The sequence below is a fragment of the Hippopotamus amphibius genome, chromosome 17, assembly GCF_030028045.1.
Source record: "Hippopotamus amphibius kiboko isolate mHipAmp2 chromosome 17, mHipAmp2.hap2, whole genome shotgun sequence".
Taxonomy (NCBI): domain Eukaryota; kingdom Metazoa; phylum Chordata; class Mammalia; order Artiodactyla; family Hippopotamidae; genus Hippopotamus; species Hippopotamus amphibius.
Genome location: NC_080202.1, coordinates 58,134,989 through 58,157,141, shown reverse-complemented (window position 1 = coordinate 58,157,141; position 22,153 = coordinate 58,134,989). Strand labels below are relative to the sequence as shown.

Genomic DNA, 22,153 nt, shown 5'->3' with positions numbered 1-22,153 from the left:
CTAAAAATAAATAAATAAATGGGAAAAAAAAAAAAAAGAACCAGTGGGTTAGCTGATAAGGAGAACGGCCCGGTGGCCAACAAGAGCAGAGAATAAAGGATTCAGTGTGTTCACCTAGGGCCTCTGGCAGAGCCTGGCCTAAATCACACCTGGAGGCAAGGGGATAAGTTTAGCTCAGCAGATCCCAACACCTGTCGGCATCTTCCAGGATTAAGGGGGAACCCGGGAAATCACAGGGAGTCATCCCCAGAAAGCAAATGTCCCTGAGCGGGCCCCAAGCCAAGGGCAGGATTCACCCCCTGCTCCAGGGAGATAAGAGAAAGAGGCCACTCAGAGAGCCTTCCCGCTCCTGAGATAGGATTTCAATTCAAGTGATTAGCACTGTTAATTTAGACTCCACAGCTGCCTGCAATCTACCGCGTTACTGTGAGTTTAAAGAAATCAAGGAGGGGCATGGCGGGGGAGGGCGGGCGGGAGGCAATTCAGCCCAAATTGAAAAAGTCCTCCTGTAATTACGAGATTGGAGAATATCCGCTGAAGGGATCAATAATGGGACATCTAAGTGGCACTGTGTGCCGAGATTACAGTTTCTGAATCGCTCCATCTTGGATTTTAATTTGCGCTCTCATTATCATGTTGCCACGAGCGGTGATCGCAGCCCCGCATCCCAGCTTGAGAAAGCCAGGCTGTGAGGCTGGACCAAAGCGGGGTCCATCCGGACACACCAGATCCTCTGCATGAAATTTTTCTTGCCCCCAAATTGTATTTGGGGTAACACATTACCCCAAATGTAGTGGCTGAGAACAAGACACATTTATGATCTTACAACTTCCTTGGGTCAGGAGTCTGATCACAGTCTAGCTGGGGCCTCTGCTGGGGTCTCACCAGACCGCACTCAAGGTGTGGCTGGGACTGGGGTCTCCTCGGAGGCTCAGGGTCCGCTTGCAAGCACATGTGTTTCTTGGCAGAATTCATTTTTCATGGCAGCAGTAGAACTCCTGGCAGCTTGCTTGTCCAGGGCCAGCAGGAGAAGGGGTCTCTGATTTCTGGCCCCTCTCTTGAAGGGCTCCCCTGCTTAGGTCAGGCCCACCAGGACACTCTCAGTTTTGATGAACTCAAAGTTAACGGTTTAGGGACCTTAATTACATCTGCAAAATCCCCTCACCTTTGCCACATTTTTTGGGTGAGAAGCAAAATACAGTTGCCATCCACACTCAGTTTTGAAAGGTGTGGGTCATTGGAGGTCATTGGAGAATCCTGCCCACCTCACCCTCCATCGGAGCTCCTCCCCAAACGCACAGAACCAGGCCGTGGGAAAGAGTCATAACCACAGGGCTCCCCTGCCCCAGCCTGATGGACTATCCCAAAAAAGCAACCCAGAGGCCAGTCATGATTGAAAGCCTTCCCACATGGAAGAGGAAATGGAGAAAACAAAGATCTGACACCATCAGCTCCCCGTCCAGTGCCCTTCCCCTGGTCTCTGGTCTTCTCTGTGCCCCAAGCCCCAGCCAGCATTCCTGGCTGCCCTGACCTGGGGGCCTTGACCAGCTACCTTCCTTCTTCCCAGGATGCTGAGCACAGGGAGAGATGCAAGCAGATCCTCCAGGCTGCATGAGGACAGGGGCCCAGGATTTGGGTGCTCTGTCGCCATTCTAATAATCCCCAACCTTACTACCCCTCGTGTGCCTCCTCCCTCCTTCAACACTCTGCTCAGACGTCACCCCGGGTGAACCTCGGGCAACCCTGCTCAGTGCCAGCCTCCATGATTTGCATTGTACTGATCTGCCCTTTATTCTTCTGTTTGAGTGTCTCTTTCACGATGACGCATATATTACTTAGGATTAGTTTCAGCTGAGCATGGAAACCTAAAACAACAGGAGAAAAGGTTAGGGATTCATTTCTCTTTCCCACTGCAGCCTGGAGGTTAGCGGCCCTGTGCTAGTCTAGAAGATCTCTTCTGCAGCATCCTCAAAAGACTCACTCTTCTTCTATCTTGTTGCTCCAAACTGGCTGGCTTCCAAGTCTAAGATGGCTGTTCCAGCTCCAGCCATCACCCCCACAGTTCAGCCAATAGGAAGGAGGAAGGGAAGGAGAGTATGCCCCCCCCTTTACACCACTTCTCCTTACACCCCAACGGCTGTAAATTAGTCACATGGCCACAGGTAACTGCATGGAATGCTGAAATGTTTTTATTCTGAGTAGCCCTATATCAGGGAAGAATGGGGGGGGGGGGGGAATGGATAAGAGGATTTCTGGAAATCTCTGTTCTAACGTCCCTGTCCATCTTGTGCAATCTAAAGGATGAGATATTTCTTTTATATCCAGATCTTTACCCGCCCCTTCAATAGCCTGGCGGTGATTCTATATCCATCGATTGTTTCATTGAATATATTATTCACGCTTTCTTTCCCTCACTCCTCCATCTACTCATTTACTCACTGGTTCATTCATTCATTCATTCATTTCTCAACAAATGCTCTCCCTACGCCTTGCACAGTGCTGGGCATGTGGTCAGGATTCAGGATATGGCGAGAATAACACAGACCTGCATTCAGATTGCTTACAAATTAGTAAAGAGCCAAGGAAATGAAGCATTTTGGTACGCTGACGTAGGTGCTACGAGCTTGTGCAAAGGTTGCCATGCAGACAGCACCTGGGGGTCTACTCGAGGTTTCCAAAGGGAGGTGACACCCCATCTGAGTCTTAGAAAAACAGACTTTATTAGAGAGCAGAAGGAGCCTGCCCTCCAGACTTCAGGAACTGAGCACATCTGTCCCCTGTCCGTGGTGCTGACCCCCGAGCCCCGCCAGGAGCCCGCCGGATGAGGTCAAGCCGGGACCTGCTCCCCACGTCTCACCTTCTCTGGGTGGGCAGGTGGGATGGCAGTGGCGTGCCACTTAGCTACACGCTTCATTTTCGTAACGACCTTCCCGTCTCCCCTCTCAGTCTCGCTTGTCAGCCTGTGACCATTAAAACCCTCATTAGCAAATGAGATTTGGATGGAGTCATTAAGATGAGGGATGGCCCCACGCACAGCTGGCTGGGGGTAAGTCAGAACTCCTTTTCTCCCTCTCTATTCAGAAAGTATGCACCTTGCCGTCTGTGCGCGCCTCTCCAGGTCCGGTGCCAGGCTCCACAGACACCCTGGGGTCGTTCGGGGACCAGCGGGAGGGGAGGCCAGGTCTCAGTGGACCGCAAAGAGCCTAGAGCTGCTGACTCACGCACTCACCCAAAGCACCCAGTCAAGGCCTAGGCTTCCGCCAGTTCAGACTGAAGCTCAAACTCCGGAACATGTCACTCAAAACCCCTCCCAATCCCATCTCGGTCCTTCTCCCCCACCTCCTCTCCTGTCCTCCCCGCATTTAGGTGCTGACCTGCTGACCTGATGAGTGGTCTCCTGGAATTGGCTCGTACCAGCTTGTGGGAGCCACCTGTTCCACACTCGAAAGTTGACATCACATCAGCAGCCTGAAACTGAGCACGGCGGGAGGACTGACACCATGGGAACCAGCGCATGCTATACACGAAGACTTTCTTTATTTATTCATTTATTTATGTCAGAAAGCCAGATTTTACACCTGTGCCAGCACACCCCTGTCGAAGGTCCCTGAGCATGTCACCCACTTGCGTACCTGCCCATCTCTGTGCAGGCTCTTCCCTCTTTCCCCCCACTCCCTGGGGTGCCCCCTCTGTCTCCCTTCCCTGCCTGGGGAGACCCCGTTCATCTGCTGAGGCCCCGGGAGGAGCCCAGCCCCCTCCGCTGTGCTCCCCCCAGTGCAGTCCAACCCGGACTTCCCTCCTTGTCTTCTACCCCAGGGATCATTTGTTTCCCAAAATGAAAACCAATTCAAAGCAGCTTCAGGAAAAGGTTGAAATGTGTGGGAAGGGAAGGGAGGGTGAACGTCACGGGACCTGGGGCAGGAAGTTCTGCTGCCGTCACAGCCACTAGGAAGGTGTCCAACCGCTGCTCTTTCTCTGAAGCTCTGGTCCCTGACTCCTGTCTGCAGGGACCCATCATGGCTTCCCCTGAAGAGGTGCCCCTGGGCCCCTCCTTTGCCTGAAACCCCAGACCAACCCACCACACAACAAACCGGAGTCTCTAAGCTCTGGCTCCAAACCCAGAACTGTCCCAGACGGCTGCGATCATCTGAGGCCATGGGGCAGGGTCACATGGCCATGGGGGAGGGGGTCACATGGCGGGGATCACATGGCCACTGCCTCTTTCGCTGGAGCTGTGGGGCCAGCTCTGAAGGGGATGGACAGAGTGGAGAAACTGACCCACCTCACAAGCTGGAGGACAAGCTCCATGAGGACAGAAAATGTGTTTATTCATCTCGAGACCCCCAGCCCCAGCACAGAGCAGGGGCTCAATATGTATTTGTAAATGCAAGGAATCACTTCAGTTTGGGTCCTTCTCTCAGCAACCTGGGACCCAGTTCCCTGGAGAGGGTGGCAAAAGGCTCTGATGAATTCAAGGAGGAAACACTCCATGCCCAAGTAACGAGGCATCCTTTCCCTTCAGTTACTAGCTGTGTGACCTTGGGCACGTCGCTTAACCTCTCTGTGCTTCAGGGACCTCATCTGTGACATGGGGATCGTGAGCTTGCCTAATGTAGGGTTGTCGTGAGCATGAGGGGACAAGGTCTTCATGGAGCAGCTGGTGTGGCACCTGACACAGAGAACAGTGGAGCTTCTGTCCCATTCTATCCTGAACCCACAGAACGGGCCCCTCCCTACTCTCCCAACAGGCTTCCTCTCCAGGTCTGGCATGGTTCCAGCCAGCTGCACACAGTGCCCGTCTTCTAACCCCACCAGCCTTCTGCTCTCAGAGGGTTAAATCCAAGGGTACTGCTGTGTGGACACCCAACTGCAGCTCCTCCTCCCCTACTACCCCTGGGCTGAAGATTTCATCTGCTGTCATTCACAAGCCAACTCCATCTGTCTTGCTCCATTAACAGGAGATCAGGCCATCCTGCAAGGGCTGAGGGGGAAATTCTGAACAGGTAAGAAGGAATGGGGGGGACCCAACTGCCCCTCTCCCCCCACTTTCTCTCACTCCCCGTCCTTCAGCCCCAGGGGTTAACTCTTTCCAGAGGCCACAGGCTACCTCTAGGGGAGGGATGACAGCAGAGCAAAGGAAAGAGCCCATGTCACCTCGCCAGGTAATCCAGACAACAGGTGGAGGTGGGGAGAAGGTTGGGGGGGGTGGGCAGAGCCATGCCTTGGAGCTGCAGACTGTGGGGAGTCTCCCCTTGGACACTCCCCTTCCCTGAGACTCAGCCAAGCAGGAGGCTGGTGGGGCCACTTCTGTCTCCATCTTTTCTTCTCCAAAGATGCTGCGATTTCCGCCGCGTGGGAGGGATCCGGCTGCTCACCAGCCTTTGGGAGGAGGCCCTGCAAAGGTTTCTCGCCACGGAGACCCCGGCCAGTTGGCGCCTCCTTGCTCCCAAGCAGGCATCGGGCCTCCCTGACCCCCTGAGACCGAGTCTAGATTCGCACAAATTGTTTTTCCCTGCTGGCATACACCAGAGAGGGAGACAGGAAGGACAGGGGAACAGAGACTCAGTTCCCACCCTGAACCTTGGGGCTGCCGGCCTCCTTCCCCCCAACTCCGTCTTCTGCCGCGGGACTCTCCCTCTCCAAGTGCGCATGTGGTCAGAGGCAGTAGGCGCGGAGCCTCGGTCCTCTGCGGTCCACAGACCCCTCAAGGCCGTGCTCCCAGCCCCGCCGCAGCCTTGAGCGCTCTCCTTAATCTCCTCCCCTTGGGAGGCAATGCAGCACTCCGTAATTGCTTCTAGAAGCGTGGTCACCAGTTTAATTGGTAGAACTTGTCCTGGGCGATAAAACACAGTGACGCAACCTCGGGCCTACCTGTTTCTCGGGAAGAACTGCCAGTGTGTCGCTCTGCGGGGTGCGGCTCACCCGTAGGTAGGATGCTCGCCGGCCAGAGCGTGTCTGCGCCTCTTGACCGCACGCGAGCCTGCGACGTGGCCGGGGTCCCGGGGATCAGGGAGTGTGGGGGACGCTTGGGTGATGGGCGGAACAGAAGGGACCCGGCTGAGCCCTGGGGACTCCTCTGCCTCGGGACCACGAAGGAGTCAGACGGTGGCACGACCACATTAGGTCATGAGGCCACCCCGAGGGCTGTCATCGATGGGCTCCCCGCTCTGTGAATGTAGGCTGGCTGGTCCCCCCCAGGGCAGAGCCCCGCCCTGCTCCGTGTCCCACGGGGGACCACCATGACCCCGTGGAGTTCAGCCAATAGGGTGCCCTGGCAGGGGATGGGAGGGAGGGGAAGAGGGAGGGATGGAGAGAAGGAGGGATGGAGGAACGGAGGGAAGAAAGACAGTGAGCTGGGGGTACCCAACCCAGCTCTCTCCCTGAGAGGCTGCAACAGGGGGCTGAGCGTGTCCTTCCAAGGAAGGTCTCAGCCCTGGTCAGTGAGGCGGCCCCACCCTACACACAGCTGGCTGTCCAGTGTCAGGTGACATCCCTGTGATCCCCAGGCCCAGGGGTAGGTCTCCCTCCTGGTTCCATGCACCTGCTGCCCCACCTGCAAAACCAGTCCCATGGTTAAAACTATCCTCCAATCACTCAGTCTTGCTGTGCTGTTTCTGGTCAGAATTTGGAAGACTCCAGAGGGCGGTGGGGGCCAGTGTTGGTGGGCAGTGACTCTCTCCCTGAGCCAGCACCGTCCTGCCCTTCTCGCCTCAGTGGGGGGCTGGTTCTGGTGTTCTCCTCTGTTGGCCCACCCTGGGCAGGGGGACCCTTGGGGGAGGGTGGGGGCATGTGGCTTCCTGCAGAAGGAGGGGACAAGTGGGGAGGCAGTCTCTTCACCCCATGCACACGTCTTTCCCAGAGTTCCTAAGTCCTAAGCCAGAGCCGGCCAGCTCTGGGAAGGACGTGTGGGCCACCTCGGCTCCCCCACAAGGGTCACCTCCAAGGAGGGGGTGATGCAGTCCTTTGGGCCTCTGTGAGAGAGGCGGGATGCAAGAGGCTCTGAGGTTGAGGGAAAAGCAGGTGCCCAGCAGGAAGGTCCACGGAGGTCCTGCACCCACCAGCCTGCTTCCAGCCCAAAGGAGCCCCATACCCACACCCATACACCCCAGGTTATCATTCACTTCATCCGGCTTCCCCCCCAACCCCTCACACCCCAGTCTAGCCCAACCCCCGCCCTGGCATTAACACCATAATACTAGAGGCCTCCCATGTTCTCCCCTCCCTCCCCTGAACCCCACCTGGCAGAGTGGGGGCCCAAGACCCAGACACCACTGCTGAGAAGGGTCTCCTGTCAGTCACGCCCAGGGTGCTCTCCCAGCCTTGTGATTTATGGACTTTAATTTTCCTAGATCCTCAGTCGTGTCCCCTCTTTCCCTCTGGTCTGTCAGGGCGTTTATCTCCCACCCTTGCAGCCCTTCTCCCCTCCCCTGTTTTTTAATTTGAAGCATCTGTCTGGAGCATCCTGGGATGGGACCAGCTGTGATACTGAATGCATTACGGCGCTGACAGCTCTATTGATTTTCTCTCTCCCGCTGCATAATGCAAGATATATACAAGCCGATAGGCCGGCCCCCTGTCCCTTACTTTGAAGGGACTGTGCCCTTTTTCTTTGTCTCTCTCATGTCCCCCTCACCCTGGCACACGTTGATATATAAGAGGGGTGCTTGTCCCTTACGCTCAAGATGGATTCTCCTCTGCCTCGATATTATTTTCCTCTCTGCTGGTGGACGCTGTCTAATCCATCCTTTTTAAGGTAGCAGGTTGGACACCGTGGAAGCTGTTCATGGTGCAAAGGGGCTGGTGGAAGCAGGGGAGTTGAGGAGGTGGCATCTGTCAAAACTGGCTGTGTCCCCACCAGGCAAGACCAGGCAGGCTTTCTCAGGGGTGCCCTCTGCCTGCCTCACCAAGGTCCAGGACCACCCCAGCCCACCTCCTCTTCTCCGGTTGTAGTTCTCCAAATCCATCAGCAGCTCTTGCCTTGGACTTAAATTCAGTTCACAGTCCCAGAGCCAATTGCTGGGCTGAGCACTTTCTGTTGCGGTTTCTGCTAAGCAAGGCAGGGCAGCCACAGACAGTCGTGTGGGCTACACCCAACCAGTACAGGGGTCTGGAAGGCTTGGAAGGAGGGATTAATGTCCCTCCTCAACAGAGACTGAGGCTCAGAGATGCCAGGAGACTGGTTCAGGGTCTCCCAGCCAGACACAGGATTTGAATTCAAGACAGTCTGTCTCCAGGGACAGTTTTCCTTGAATCCTATCACAATGCCTCCTCCAGGAAGACCTCCCAGATTGAAGCCACCCAATCCAATTGCTTCTTTATTCTTGTCCCCTCTGGAACATATCTGCTGTGAGAGTTTGCTTTTGCTGGCGGGCTGCTGAGTGTGTTGGGTGGGTTCTCTCTATTGTGAATTGGCATCATCTTTACTTCCTCCTGGAGGGTTTCCCTGGGCCCAGCCTGTCCCCAGCCTGGATCAGTCTCCCACGGTTCCCATCTGGTCCCCCAGTGAGAAGCACTTACTGCCTTCCAGCGCCTCTCCTGCTAGTCTGTGAGTCTCTGGAGATGGAGACAGAGACACAGACCGGATCTTCACCACCTGCCCAGGGCCCGGCCAACAGAATGAGCTCTCTAAAAATGGGTTGAATCCGTTTAATCAGTCAATGAGCCATCTGGGTGGGCGGGTATTTGCTCTCTTAGAGGCCCTTTAAATGCAGGCTCTGTGGGAGCCTTTTCTGCCTTCTGCCCTCCACCCCTCCCTCACCCGACTCCATCCCCACACAAGGCCTCCCACTGGAAACAGTCCTCCAGCTGCTGAAGGGGAGAGCACCGTTCCTAAGGTCCACAGCTTCTGGCCGATGGGGCTGCATGTGCTCCTGATGACTGCCTACACCCATCTTGCCAGCTGGCCAGAGACCCACAGAGAAGCAACAGAGGAAGATGCTGAAACTTTGAGCATCCCAGAGCAAGGGCTGGGTACCAATATGAGCAATGGCCGTGGGGGGCAAATACAGTGGCCTGGGCAGGAGTACCTGGCCACAGGTGCAGAACAGGCATCATTATAATAAAAAATATCCTCTTGGTTTTGTCCTTCTGGCCAGTGGCTCTCAACGTGCACCGATTTTGCCCCCCAGGGACATGTGGCAATGTCTGGAGATGCATTTGTCGTCACAATTGTGAGGGTCCAGCATCTGGTGGGTAGAAGCCAGGGAAAGCTAAACATCCTACAATGTTCAGAACACCCCCCTCCCCCACAAACAGAACGATCTGGCCCGAAAGCCAGCGGTGCCAAGTTTGAGAAACACTATTTCAGCCCGACCAGCCATGCCTTGTGGTTTTTAGCACGCAGCTGGGAGAATATTAAACCTGCATCGCTGGGGAGTATCTGAGGTTCTCCCAGACTCCTTGGGGGCTGGAGGAAAGGAGAAACCTGCGTTCCTTTAGCCATCTTGGGTCCCCCCCCACCACCAAAAGCACCAGCCCGCGTGCCCACACCCTGCCTCCCTCCCTCCCTCCTCATCCTTTTCCCAAGTAACCAAATTCAGCCAGAGGGACTCGACACTCTCCCCGACTGAAAACCTTTAAGGTTTAATAAACAACCCCCCTCCTAAGACGCTTTAAAGGCCAGCCCTGCCGGCAGCCGAAGGCATGGGCCTCTTGGGGGCCTCTTGGAAATTATATGAGATGGTAGATATGAGAGCACCCCGTCAGGTATGAAATACCATACAAATATTACCTCTAATTTATGTAAGTGCTCTCAGCCGGAGGTTTTAGGATTCAAGACAGAAAGGGGCCGGTTCCTTCACTTTCCATTTCCAGTCACGGCCTCAGCGCCCTCGTGTGGCCATTCGTGGGAACTACACCCAGGGCCGGGCGAGGATTTTCGGGGTGCAGGGGAGTGCGGGGCAGAGGTGTGCAGGCAGGCTGGCTCTGACTATGGCTTTTCTTATTGTCCAGTCTAGGTCATTAGGTCATACTACCTCTCTCTCCTCCCTCACAGCAGCCCCTTGAGAAACAGGTAGTATGACACCCCCCCTACACATCCCTCACGTTAGAACAGGTGAAGGGGGCGAGACTGGAACCAGTCGCTGCTCTGGACTTGGCTTGGATGAAACACCAAACCCCGATGGCCTGGGGATTCCCAGCCTGGGGCCTGGCACAGAGTAAGAGTTCATTAAACATCGGTTGAATGAAGGGACCGAATTGAAAGAGAGAAAAGGTGGAGGAGGGGGAGGACCTTGCCATGCGTCCTACGGTCCCTCCGTCCCCTGTGAGGTCGGTGCTAGTTTTTTGGCCACTTCTGGTTCTGGTTCTCCTTTCAATGTGCCCTGAAAGCTGAAGAGGAATCTAAATTGCGTAGCCTTCAGGGGTGGCCAGGTACCTGCTGGGGGCGTGGAGGCTGTGTGCCTTACCTGCTGGGGGCCCAGTCGGGTGGCCCTGAGCCCAGCAAGTGATGGAGGGAAAGGAGAGAGGATGGACGCGTCCCACAGCATTAGATGCGCCCTCCGTCCATCTCCAGCTCTCTGACTGCACGGCCACCACCCTGGTTGAGACCCTCCTCCCTGGCCCTTGGACAACGACAGTAGCCCGCGCCATTCCACAGCCACAGTCTTGGACATTCCAACCCATCCTCCACGCTTCACAGCCAGAGTGACCTGTAACAACGGCAAACTGGGCCATGCTGTGTCCTGCTCTCAAGTCCGGGGCCTTCATCTCCTGTGGGGTCCACCCTGGGCTCCTTGTAGAGTTTGCGGTCTTGCATGTGTATCAGCACCACCAGGAAGCTTCTGTCAAATGCGGCATCCTGGGTGGTACCCAGAGATGCACGTGGTCTCATTCAGGGCCAGGGCTTTGGCCCTTGTTTCCACTGTGACATGTGGGGCTCATCTTCCCATGAAGAGGGAAGCCTTCCCTCCAGGCTCCTTGCTTCACCTTTTAGTGGCTATAGTTTGTTTTGCTATTTGTCGCCCTTGGAGAGCTGGAGAAAGTCTTTGGTACCTGAACAAATATGTCTTTGTGTTATATTACTATACATCTATGTTCTCTTCTTATGCAGTTCAAGAGGGTGAAGGTCTGTCTCTGGGATTGCTGCCGAAAGGGAGGTGCAGCCCCTCTCACTGTCCCTGTGCTGTAGGTCCTGCGGTGGGGAGAAGCACCAGGTATTCACTCAACAGATATTTTTGTGGGCCTACAATATGCCAGGCACTGCTTTGGCCAAATTAATCCCTCCTTGTATCCCTCCATCCCTCATCCCTTCCTCCATCCCTCCATCCCTTCCTCTATCCCTCCATCCCTCCATCCCTTCCTCCATCCTTCTTCCATCCATCCCTCCATCCCTTCCTCCATCCATCCATCCATCCATCTCTCTCTCCACCCCTCCCTCCTTTCCTCCTTTTTTCCCTCCCCCGTCTCTCCCTCCCTCTCTCCATCCCTTCATTCATTCATTCAACCAACCATCCCTCCATCAATCCATCCGCCCTTCATATATTGACTGATCTCGGATGCTGCATCCATCTCGAGGATCCTACATGTCAGCACCGAGCACCTCTATATGTGTATGAGCACTGCATTTTGAGAGCTGTCAACAGAATGCAGAACCTCGTTCTTGCCCTTATAAAAAAAAGCCGGTGCAAATGTATGAAAAGTTTAACACTGCCGCACAGTCTATGGAGAGACGTGTGGGAGTAACTACTGCATGAGTGACAGGTGACAGGAGGCAGAGGTGCAGGGTCCTGCCCAGAGGAGAGGGGGAAGCTGAACTCTGAGGATGAGCAGGGCTTAGCATCAGAGGGGAGGGCACAGGCAGATGCCTGGAGTCAGGAAGTGCCCGCAAGAAACCGGTTGGCTGGGCTGAAAAGGTCTTTGCTTTTGGTGGAGCAGTGAGGGAGAAGAGACCGGAAAGGCATCAGCCTGAAGTGGAAGGGGGGCCACCAGGTCAGGCTGGGGGATTTGAGAGTGTCTGTCGCAGGTCAGAGCTGAGGCATCCTGACCTTCAGATAATCTCAAATTAAGCCCCTGCCAATTAACCTCTCCCATTGTTAACACCCAGATGCCTCTGTAGTCACAGAAACATAGTTTGGCTTCTTTTAAAAGGCTGTTGAGCGCAATTAGAGGATTTCGTGATCTCCCAGGAGCAAGGACTGTGGGCTTATCCTTCCCTGTATCTCCAGCATCTCTAGGAAGATGCTCAACCTGGGCTTGTCTAATGGGAGGGAAGCGGGGAGAGAGGGGGGAGGGAGGGGAGTGGGTTCAAAGCGAAGCTCATGGTAAAGGACCTTTCTCTTCAGGTGGGCTGCTCTGGAATAGTGCGCACAGGGCAATTACATTCTGTTGTACAGTCATTAAATTGGGGGGAAACAAGGATAATAAAATGTAGACATTTGTAAGCAGGTTAAAAATAAAATTAAAGCGGAGGATAAAAATAAAATCGATAACCTCAGGTTTCCCAGAGCCTGCCTGAAAAGACGTTCTGGAAGAGCTGAGGGTATATTTGTGCCCAGAAAATGATCCAGGGATGGGATGGAGGCTGAGAGGAACCAAAGAGGCAAAGGGAACGCTGCCCTGCCAGAGCTGCCAGCCGTTTCAGGGGCGCAGCCTCGTGAGGAGGTGGTCAGGAGTCTGCGAGCGTGGGTTTCAGTCCTGACTTCACCTCTCCCAGCAACTGACAAGCCTTCATTCTGCCGTGGGTAAGACTGGGGTAAACCACCAGAGCCACCCCCTCACAAGCACACGCGTTGATCACAGAGGCCCCTGATCACAGGGGCTGCCCGATGTGAGTGTGACAAAAATGTCAGCTATTCCAAGTTTTAACTTGCTTTTATGCTACCAGGTTGGTGTTTGTTTGTTTGTTTATTTTGGCATGCGGGATCTTGCCCCCCCCCCCCCCCCCCCCAGGGATGGAACCCATGCCCCCTGCAGTGGAAGCACGTGGAGTTTTAACCACTGGACCATCGGGGACGTCCCAATGGTACCAGTTCTTAAAGGAATTGGAAGCAGCCAGTGGAAAAGCTCCATTAAATAAAAAGAGGCAAGAGGACACTGCCCATGACAGATTAGATGTCCCTGGAAAAGCAGACCAGAGGGGAAAGGGAGGAACTCCCTAGAAAGAGGTTATAAAATGTACATAGGAGGGTCCTTTCATTTAAACGTAAAAATCTCCGCGTAGATGCCCAATACACAGGTCTAATGAAAGTAGCAGATAATAAGTTCCAACACAGGCCTTCGAACTGGATCTGCAATAAAGCCTAGCAGAGCCAAGGTGGGAGTTTGGCTGGGGTGGGTGGGGAGGGCGCTATAGAGGACGTAGGAAGTGGAGGAGGGGGGCGGCCCATTGCTTTCGGGAAGCTGCGCTATTAATCTAGGCCAGAAGGGGGCAGAGATGCAGCGATGGGAAAGACGAACGCGTATATAATGCTTGACCCTCTACGGGCACCGTACCTAGCTTCCTCTTGGGGGAGGGCTTAACTACCCGGAAGCGGAAGTTTTTTCCTTTTCCGTTCTTTCCGCTTCCCGCCGCTCGCAGTGAGTGTCTCTCGAGCTTTACGTGGCGACTGGGTGGGGGGTAATCCGTGGTAATCCACGGCCGGAAGATATCTGGGCACCCCGGGCCTGGATCGAAGGTGCGGGGGAGGAGGATGGAGTGCGATGGAGCCGGCATTTCGGGGGTGCGGGCAGGGCAAGCGGGGTCACCGCCGGCCCCCGCGCCCCGTTAACGCCAACGCTTGTTTTCCCGCAGGTACCGGCCGCGCTCGCCGCTCGTCGTCGCCATGGTGAGTGCGACCCCGGCCCGGGGCCTCCCTGGGGTGGGGCGGGGAGCGCCTCTGTGAGGGTCTCCGGAGCCCCGAGAGGGGCCGGGGGGCTTGACCGCCCCAGAGAGCGTGTCCCTGCAGTTGGTTCCTTTTGCTTTGCGTTGCAGCCTCGCAAAATTGAGGAAATCAAGGACTTCTTGCTCACAGCGCGGCGAAAGGACGCCAAGTGTGAGTAGTCGCCTCCAGGTTCGGGGTGGGCGCGCGGGGACGCCGAGCCGGCGCCTCCCCCCTTCCCCGGGCGCTGCTCTTCTTCCCCGGTGTCGCGCGGCCTTTGCAGCATCTTTTGGGTCGAGGGGCAGCGGTCCTGGCGGGTGTCGCGCAAGAGGAGCCGGGTGGCCAGCGTGTTCTCTTTTTCTGTTAAGTGTGAACGCCCGGCGGACGTGCTGAGGGGCTGAGGGTTCGCGGCGCGCGTGCGTGTGTGGGTGTTTCATTGCGTGCGTGCTGGGTGTTCGGAACCGAAGCCTTATCGGGCGCAGATCGGGAAAGGCCTGTGTCACAAATCCTGACTGGGTGCTACACGTCGGGCTCTGGGCCGAGGGCAGGCCCTGCTCGCAGTGAACGAAGTCCTTTCCCCCCTGCGCGTGTGAGTGTCCTAGCCGGGAAGCCAAGGGGAAAGGTCACAGATGGCGCCAGAAACAAAAGACAGCGAGCGTCCGATTAACACGTGCCAGCCCGCCCCCAGCTACCTGCGTGTTCTCCTCCCACCAAAAGCTGGAGGGGATTCGGCCGCTGTCCGTGTGTTAGAGTTGAAGAGCTTGTGTTTAATGCCAGGTCTTGAATTGCTTTAACCCAGAGTTTTGTTTTGGTTTTTTGTTTGTTTTTTGATCTAGTCTTCATAGCTTTCTCTCCCAGATTTGTTCTAAAGAGAAAATCAGAAGATTTGTGAAAGGGCAGTATTCTTGGGCTGACTTATGTGGAGGTGGGCTAGGGTGAAGGGGTGGCGAGCAGGAGAGCCTTTTACGGGCATCACAGGGGCACAGGGAGAGTCCCGTTTGTGTCCCCATTACCTGAGACAGGCTGTTGCCTTTGATCCTCTGGTGCTGTGTGAACTGGTGACCACCTGTGGGAACAAGTACCATCTGGTGGGAATGTCTGTCCTGCTGAGTTGTAGGGACCGCAGAGGACAGTGTGCTCGTGTTTTGTATATAGTGTCCTTCACCAAGGAGATCTGAGATTTATCAGGTCTGTTTTAGTGCAGACCAGTGATTTTGCAGTCACTGCCTGGGTTCAAATCCAGCTCTGCTAGAAGGTAACTGCCCTTAACAACCCCACCATTTCTTTCTGTTGAAGAGGGAGTGATAAAGTCTGCCTCACAGGATTGGTGCAAGGATCAGATCAGGTGATCCATTGAGGAAATGACAGCGAATCCATGAGATGGCTTTGCTTTTTAATTCTATTTGGGAGCTTGGTTTTAGACCTGTGAGAGTTGAGATCCTGTTCCTCTGGATGTGATATAGTGCTCAGTGAGTGCTTTTTGGGTAAGCTTTCAAAATTTCTTTATAGCTTTAATTGTAAAACGAACATAGCATAAAACCATTTTTAGGTGTGCGGTTTACTGACTGAGCACATTGACAATGTAGTGCAGCCAACCTGTTCCAGAAATTTTCATCTCGCAAAACTGAAACTAACCCATTACACAGTAGCTCCTCATTGTCTCCCTCCAACGCCTGGCGGCAACAGTTCTAGTCTCTGTCACCTTGATTACTGGGTGCCTCATGTGAGTCAGATCATCCAATACTCGTCCTTTCATGACTGGCTTATCATTTAGCGTGATACCTTTAACATTCATCCGTGTTGGAGAATTTGTCAGGATTTCCTCTTTAAGACTATAAACAGTCCATTGGGTGCACGCACCGCATTTTGTTTACCCATCCCTCCCTCCAGGGACATTCGAGTGGTTTCTGCCTTTGGCCCTTGTGAATAATGTTCCTATGAGCGTTAGTGTACAAATGTCTTTTGACTCTGTTGTTAATTCTTTTGAATATGTTCCTGTAAGTTGAACTACTGTATCATATGATGGTGCTGAATACACATTTTTTAAGGGATGCATGTGTCTTACCTTGCAAGAGTTTGGTTAGTTTATAGGTTTATAACCACTACTAGGGGCAGTGCAGTATACTTAGCTTTGAGAGGAATGTTATGGTAGCAGAATAAATTTCACACCTTGTGCTGTTGAATTTGAGGCACTCTTTATTGTCCGAGCTGTGGTCCTGAGATAGAATTTTTTAAAGCAATAAAGAACCCAGAAAATGCCTTCTCCTCAAATTTGAGGAAGAGCTTCAGCAAGTGCTAGTTATGGTGGGGGGGAGGGGGGCTGCCCTGAAGGAAGAGCTTTAGCCCCCCCCCCCCCCCCCCAGGATGCCATCTCCTGTGCCCTTGATTTTTAGAAGGGTGGTGGAAAGTTCTTGATCACAGCAGATAATCCATCTCCTTTATGAACTACTTTCATCCCTTAAAAAATGAACATAGATACAGGATGTTCTTAGGGTGGGTTCAGTGTACCAGATACTGTGTTTTAAATATAAACATTAAACTACAGGTTCTCAAGTGTTAATATAAGGGAAATGCAGATTTCTTACACTTTAAATACTGAGGTGGGGGGGGTCTGGTTTTCTGTTTCAGCGGAGGGAGGCGAGCACAGCTGTCACAAGAGCCACTTTCTCAAGTAGAAAGCAGGTGGACGTCTCTTTTCTGTGATACAATTTAATTATTATTTAATTCCGGTCTCTGGTAGCTGTCAAGATCAAGAAAAATAAGGATAATGTGAAGTTTAAAGTGCGATGCAGCAGATACCTTTACACCTTGGTCATCACAGACAAGGAGAAGGCAGAGAAGCTGAAGCAGTCCCTGCCCCCAGGTGAGTGAGGCGGACACCCCAGGGGCGGGGGCACAGCCCGGAATGTGGAGGGTCCCTGTGTCGCCATCTTGTTTCCTGACTTGTCCCCGGAATTAGGAAAGTGCATTCTGTGGTCTAAGTATCTGCTCTTGCTGTTGGCGTGGTGCTCAGAGGTTAGATCCCACACTGGAAATCGTGTCCCTGGCCGGAGGAAAGTTTGTTTCAGCCCCTTCGGGGCTTTCCTCACGGAGCATCCTAACAGCTAATGCTTACGCTGTGTCCCTCATTCATCCTCACCACAGCCCTGCAGGTCGGTAGGTGCTGGTGTGTTGATGACTCCCAGTTTTATGGGTTGAGAAACATTAAATAAACAGGCCATAAACATCGGTTAAGCACAGGGGCGCATCCTGGTGGCAGAAGGCTCAAAAGAGCAGGTGGGAGCTGGGGGGTAACTTCCCGAGGAGCCCAGAGGGGGTTCTCAAGGCTGCTTCTTCACAGTGGAAAGTCAGCCAGCACCGCTTGCCTTCGTAAGACTAACTGGAACATCTTTAGAAAGGCCAAGAGAGGAAGCGTTTTAATTGTCAAGCATTAACTTAATGTTTTAAGCAAAACCATGGCGGGCTTTATTTCTGAGCTTTGCGAGCCCTCTTCAGCTTAAGTACAGAATCGAGACAGGCAGTAGTGACTCAGGTAAAGTGAATCTCTGCATGGCTCACTTGTGTGTCTCTCCTCCTCTAGGTTTGGCAGTGAAGGAGCTGAAATGAACCACGTACACTGACTTGAACTGTATTAAAATTTTTAAAACTCTCAAAATGGCCTTTGTCTTTGAGAATGGGGGAGGTGGATGTGGCTTCTGGTGGGAGTAGAGTGGGGATCCTGGTTGCTACCTTGTTGCACCCCTAACCTTGGGCTGTGATCCCAGCAGACAGATAAAGCCGTCTTTTTTTTTTTTTTTTTTTTTCTTTGAAAATAAGTAGATAGAAATAGGCAATTAAAAGAGCCAGTTATTGGTGAACGTAACCCAGTCTGCACTGATGAGGTGTAAAAGTCACTTGGTAAAATGCGCTCCCTGGTAATGCCCGTGATAGCTGAAAGGAAGAGTTGATTACTCTTCCTGGAAACAGCAGTGAATGAAGCCATCCCTTTCTCAGAAGGTGGTGGTGCGTCTGTGTCTGCCACGTTGAAATATTCCTTGGTGCAGAGGCGGGTGAGTGATTTTTTCCCCCCAGACTAAGACACTGATGTGTTCCCAGGCACAGAAATGAAAATGCACTCTTGCGTGTTTCCTGAGTGCTGCCCACAATTAAGGGGAGCTGGGAGTGGGGCGGGGGCCGTGAGGTGAACACAGGGATGGACAGTTGAGATGAGGGGCTGTGAGCTGAGCGTGGAGATGAGCAGTTAGCCCAGCGACAGGAGACCCTGGAGCCCAAAGACCAGTCTGAAATGCAGGTGACATGTAGAGGGAGGAGGCAGAGGTCTGGCCCCGGGCCTCCAGCAGTGGAGTGGTAGGTGTGAGGGTGGTACACGCTGCTCCCACAGGCACTTGAAGGCCCAGATCCCAACACAAGTAGCGGTTCCCATCCCAGCCGGGCCTGGCTCCTAGGGGATTCAGTCCTGCTTCCACTATTTGCTGACTTGAATGATCTTGAGAAACTACCTTACCTCACCCTGCGCCAGTTACCCCTCCCAGGGAGCACTCGAAACACTTCTGCCCGCTGCATCTTGGTGTCACAGTTGCCACGGGAAACAGTGAAGCACAGATGGGACACTACTTAGGCACAATGGCCTTCAGCAGTGGGTGTCGGTCCCCTGTGACCAACTCGCCTACACGCACCTGTCCTGCGTCGGGCAAGACCCCCATCCCTTTCCCACAGAGAGCAGCGTGGAGGGCCAAGTGCCTTAGGAGGCACACATTTTAAGCAGAGGGAGCATTCAGCTTGAAATAAGGAAAGAGTCCCAGACAGGTGACAGTGGCACGCTCAGCACAGGTCATGTGGGCACCTCGGCCCTTGGCGAGAAGGTGTTCCCCAGCCAGAGGCCCCGTCTCAGGTAGCTGAGTGGGGGCTGCCAGGCCACTTTCCCCAGCACTCTGCCTCAGTTCCCATCAGGAACTCAAGTGCCCCCGCAGGTGGTTGGGAGTCCAGGGAGCTAGAGGGAAGGTCGGGGTCTCTCCTGACGCCTGTGTCTGGGGCGGCCACGAGGTGGCGCCAGGCTACAGCCTGTGGAGTTCTGGCCGCGGTTCACACGGGTGAGACCCACGCCTGCGCAGCCAAGCCTGGGACAGGTCCTAGGCTTTTTTCTGTAAGAAATGCAGGTGTGAGGGAGTTTTTCGACCTAGTCCTGAGAAGCTCGGGTTTCGTTTCCTCCCCTCCAGGAGAGAGGTGCTCGGGCACTCAGATGGGGGCGCCCTCAGAGCTTCCAGTCTCGCCCGCCCTGTCACCCTGTCGTGGGTCCAGCTTCCCAGGAAGCGGGCGGGTTACCACTGGGGCCCCTTTGTCCCAGCACATTGTGCAGAGGCCCGCCCCAGCTCCTAGGATACAAGCCCCGCGGGCGTTTTCTCTAGAAGGCATCCTTTCGTGCTGTGGTTCTCAGCGCGGGCCTGCGCCTCCCAGTCATTCGGGTCACTTGTTAAAAGTCCGCCAAGGTGGCCAAGGCTGATTCCAGAGATCCTGCGTAAGTTGGCTTGATGCACCGGCATCCGTTCAAGCCCCCAGGTGCCCAGGCCAACACGGCCTTGCTGAGGTCCGCCGGTCCGCCTGGGTGAGCAGCAAAGCAGCACTGGAGGCCCGTCCAGGTGGGCAGGCCCCTGGGGAAGCAGCTGGAATGGTCACTGTCTAGCTGTGTGCAGACCGGCTGGGCAAGTTTGTGTGCTCCAGGCTACACTGTGTGGCTGTGGTGACAGCCCTGAGCGCGAGCTTCTGCAGGCAGCATCTTCACATGCGGGGTGCAGCCCCCCTCCCCCCACCCACTCCCTCTCGGGACCCAGCCCCAGCTCCCCCAAAGTCCATGCTCAGGGCACATTCCGTGCCACTCCCCCTCCTCCTCCCCTAAGGCACTTGCAGTTCACAGTGGCGACTCTAATCTTCCTAGAGGAATGCCAAATCCTCCTGACTTCCGGGTCACCCTGGCAGGGACCAGCAGCTGCAGCCGGTGCTGCTGATGAGGAGGGGTGGGGAGGGGGGGGCACGTGTATGTGGCACCAGGCAGTGCCCATCCCGGCGTTCCCGGGGCCACGTGGTCATGCTGGGTATCAGCCCCGCGGAGGGCCCCACGGAATCGCCGCAGGTCCCTCTTTCTCAGTTACCAGCACGGAGGGTTCAAGACCAGATCTCTTAACCAGGGCCTCTGGAGCCATATGTGGTCTGGCCCAGGCCTACCTTGATAACCTCTCTCTTTTTTAAAAAAATACATTTATTGGGGGGAATTCCCTGGAAGTTCAGTGGTTAGAACTCCGCACTTTCATTGCCAGGGCCTGGGTTGGATCCCTGGTTGGAGAACTAAAAATATTAAACAAACTGTAGGTAAATGTATATATCTTTTAAAGTAAGGCTAATTGAGATATAATCTACAGTGAAATTCACCCTTCTTTTTTTTTTTTTTTTTTTTTTTTAAGAACTTTTATTGAGATACAGTTAACAGACAATAAACAGCATATATTTAGAGTGTACAATTTGGTATCCCAATCTCCCAATTCATTCCCCCCAAACCCTCCCCACTTTCCCCACTTGGTGTCCATGTGTTTGTTCTCTACACCTGTGTCTCTATTTCTGCCTTGCATTTCCTCTTTCATAGTTGTTAGCATTTGCCTTATGTATTGAGGGGCTCCTATATTGGGTGCATATATATTTATAATTATCCCCTCTTCTTGGATTGATCCCTTGATCTTTATGTAATATCCTTTCTTGTCTCTTGTAACATTTTTTATTTTAAAGTCTATTTTATCTGATATGAGTATTGCTACTCCAGATTTCTTTTGATTTTCATTTGCATGGAATATCTTTTTCCATCCCCTCACTTTCAGTCTGTATGTGTGCCTAGGTCTGAAGTGGGTCTCTTCGAGACAGCATATATATGGGTCTTGTTTTTTGTATCCATTCAGCCAGTCTGTGTTTTCTGGTTGGTGCATTTAGTCCATTTACATTCAAGGTAATTATCGATATGTATATTCCTATTACCATTTTCTTAATTGTTTTGTTTTTGTAGGTCCTTTTCTTCTCTTATGTTTTCTGCTTAGAGAACTTCCTTTAGCATTTGGTGTAGGGCTGGTTTGGTGGTGCTGAATTCTCTTAGCTGTTGCTTGTCTGTAAAGCTTTTGATTTCTCTGTCGAATCTGAATGAGATCCTTGGTGGGTAGAGTATTCTTGGTTGTAGGTTCTTCCCTTTCATCACTTGAAATATATCATGCCACTCCCTTCTGGCTTGCAGAGTTTCTGCTGAGAAATCAGCTGTTAACCTAATGGGACTTCCCTTGTATGTTATTTGTTGTTTTTCCCTTGTTGCTTTTAATAACTTTTCTCTGTCTTTATTTTGTCAACTTGACTACTATATGTCTTGGTGTGTTTCTCCTTGGGTTTATCCTGCCTGGGACTCTCTGCAGTTCCTGGACTTGGGTAGCTATTTCCTTTCCCATGATAGGGAAGTTTTCAACTATAATCTCTTCCAGTATTTTCTCAGGTCCTTTCTCTCTCTCGTCTCCTTCTGGGACCCCTATAATGCGAATGTTGGTGTGTTTAACATTGTCCCAGAGGTATCTTAGGCTGTCTTCAGTTCTTTTCATTCTTTTTTCCTTATTCTTTTCCACATCCGTGATGATCACCATTCTGTCTTCCAGGTCACTTATTCGCCCTTCTGCCTCAGTTAATCTGCTATTGGTTCCTTCTAGTGTATTTTTCATTTCCGTTATTGTGTTGCATATCTCTGTTTGTTTGCTCTTTAATTCTTCTAGGTCTTTGGTAAACTTTTTGATCTTTGCATCCAGTCTTTTTTCAAAGTCCTGGATCATCTTCACTATCATTATTCTGAATTCTTTTTCTGTAAGGGTGCCTATCTCCTCTTCATTTAGTTGTTTTTCTGGGGCTTTATCCTGTCCCTTCATCTGGTACAAAGTCCTCTGCTTCTTCATTTTCTCTATCTTTCTGTGGCTGTGGTTTTCAGTTCTGCAAGACGAAATACTGCTGATACTGCTTGATACTGCTGTCTGCCCTCTTGTGGAGGAAGCTAGCTAGGAGCCTCCTGTGTGCTTCCTCATGGGAGGAACTGATGGTGGGTAAGGCTGGGTGGGCGGAGCTCAGTAAAGCTTTAATGCAATTTGGTGGGTGGAGCTCAGTAAACTTTAATCTGCTTGTCTGCTAATGGGTAGGGCTGTGTTCACACACCTTGTTGGTTGTTTGGCCAGAGGCCACCTAGCGCTGGAGCCCACAGGCTCTTTGGTGGGGCTAATGGCAGACTCTGGGAGGGCTCACACCAATAAGCACTTCCCAAAACCCCTGCTGCCAGTGCCCCTGCCTCCTCGGTG

The 22,153-nt window shown here is 53.1% G+C and overlaps 1 protein-coding gene and 1 long non-coding RNA gene across 3 annotated transcripts; both read left to right on the top strand.

Annotated features, from left to right (window-relative positions):
- The first annotated feature begins 4,899 nt into the window (after positions 1 to 4,899).
- LOC130839524 (uncharacterized) lies at positions 4,900 to 12,675 on the top strand. Its single transcript, XR_009049865.1, has 3 exons — positions 4,900 to 5,003; positions 11,051 to 11,153; positions 12,435 to 12,675. It is a non-coding gene; the product is annotated as an uncharacterized LOC130839524 (long non-coding RNA).
- A 765-nt stretch (positions 12,676 to 13,440) lies between these two features.
- Positions 13,441 to 17,451, top strand: RPL38 (ribosomal protein L38). Of its 2 annotated transcripts, none has more exons than XM_057717012.1 (5): positions 13,441 to 13,515; positions 13,730 to 13,763; positions 13,910 to 13,970; positions 16,537 to 16,659; positions 17,377 to 17,451. In XM_057717012.1, exons 2-5 carry the CDS (start codon positions 13,761 to 13,763, stop codon positions 17,400 to 17,402), a joined length of 213 nt encoding a protein of 70 aa, XP_057572995.1. In that variant the 5' UTR covers positions 13,441 to 13,515; positions 13,730 to 13,760; the 3' UTR covers positions 17,403 to 17,451. The 2 variants fall into 2 exon arrangements, with proteins under 2 accessions (XP_057572995.1, XP_057572997.1); XM_057717014.1 differs by having other exon boundaries at positions 13,495 to 13,613.
- The last annotated feature ends 4,702 nt before the right edge of the window (positions 17,452 to 22,153 follow it).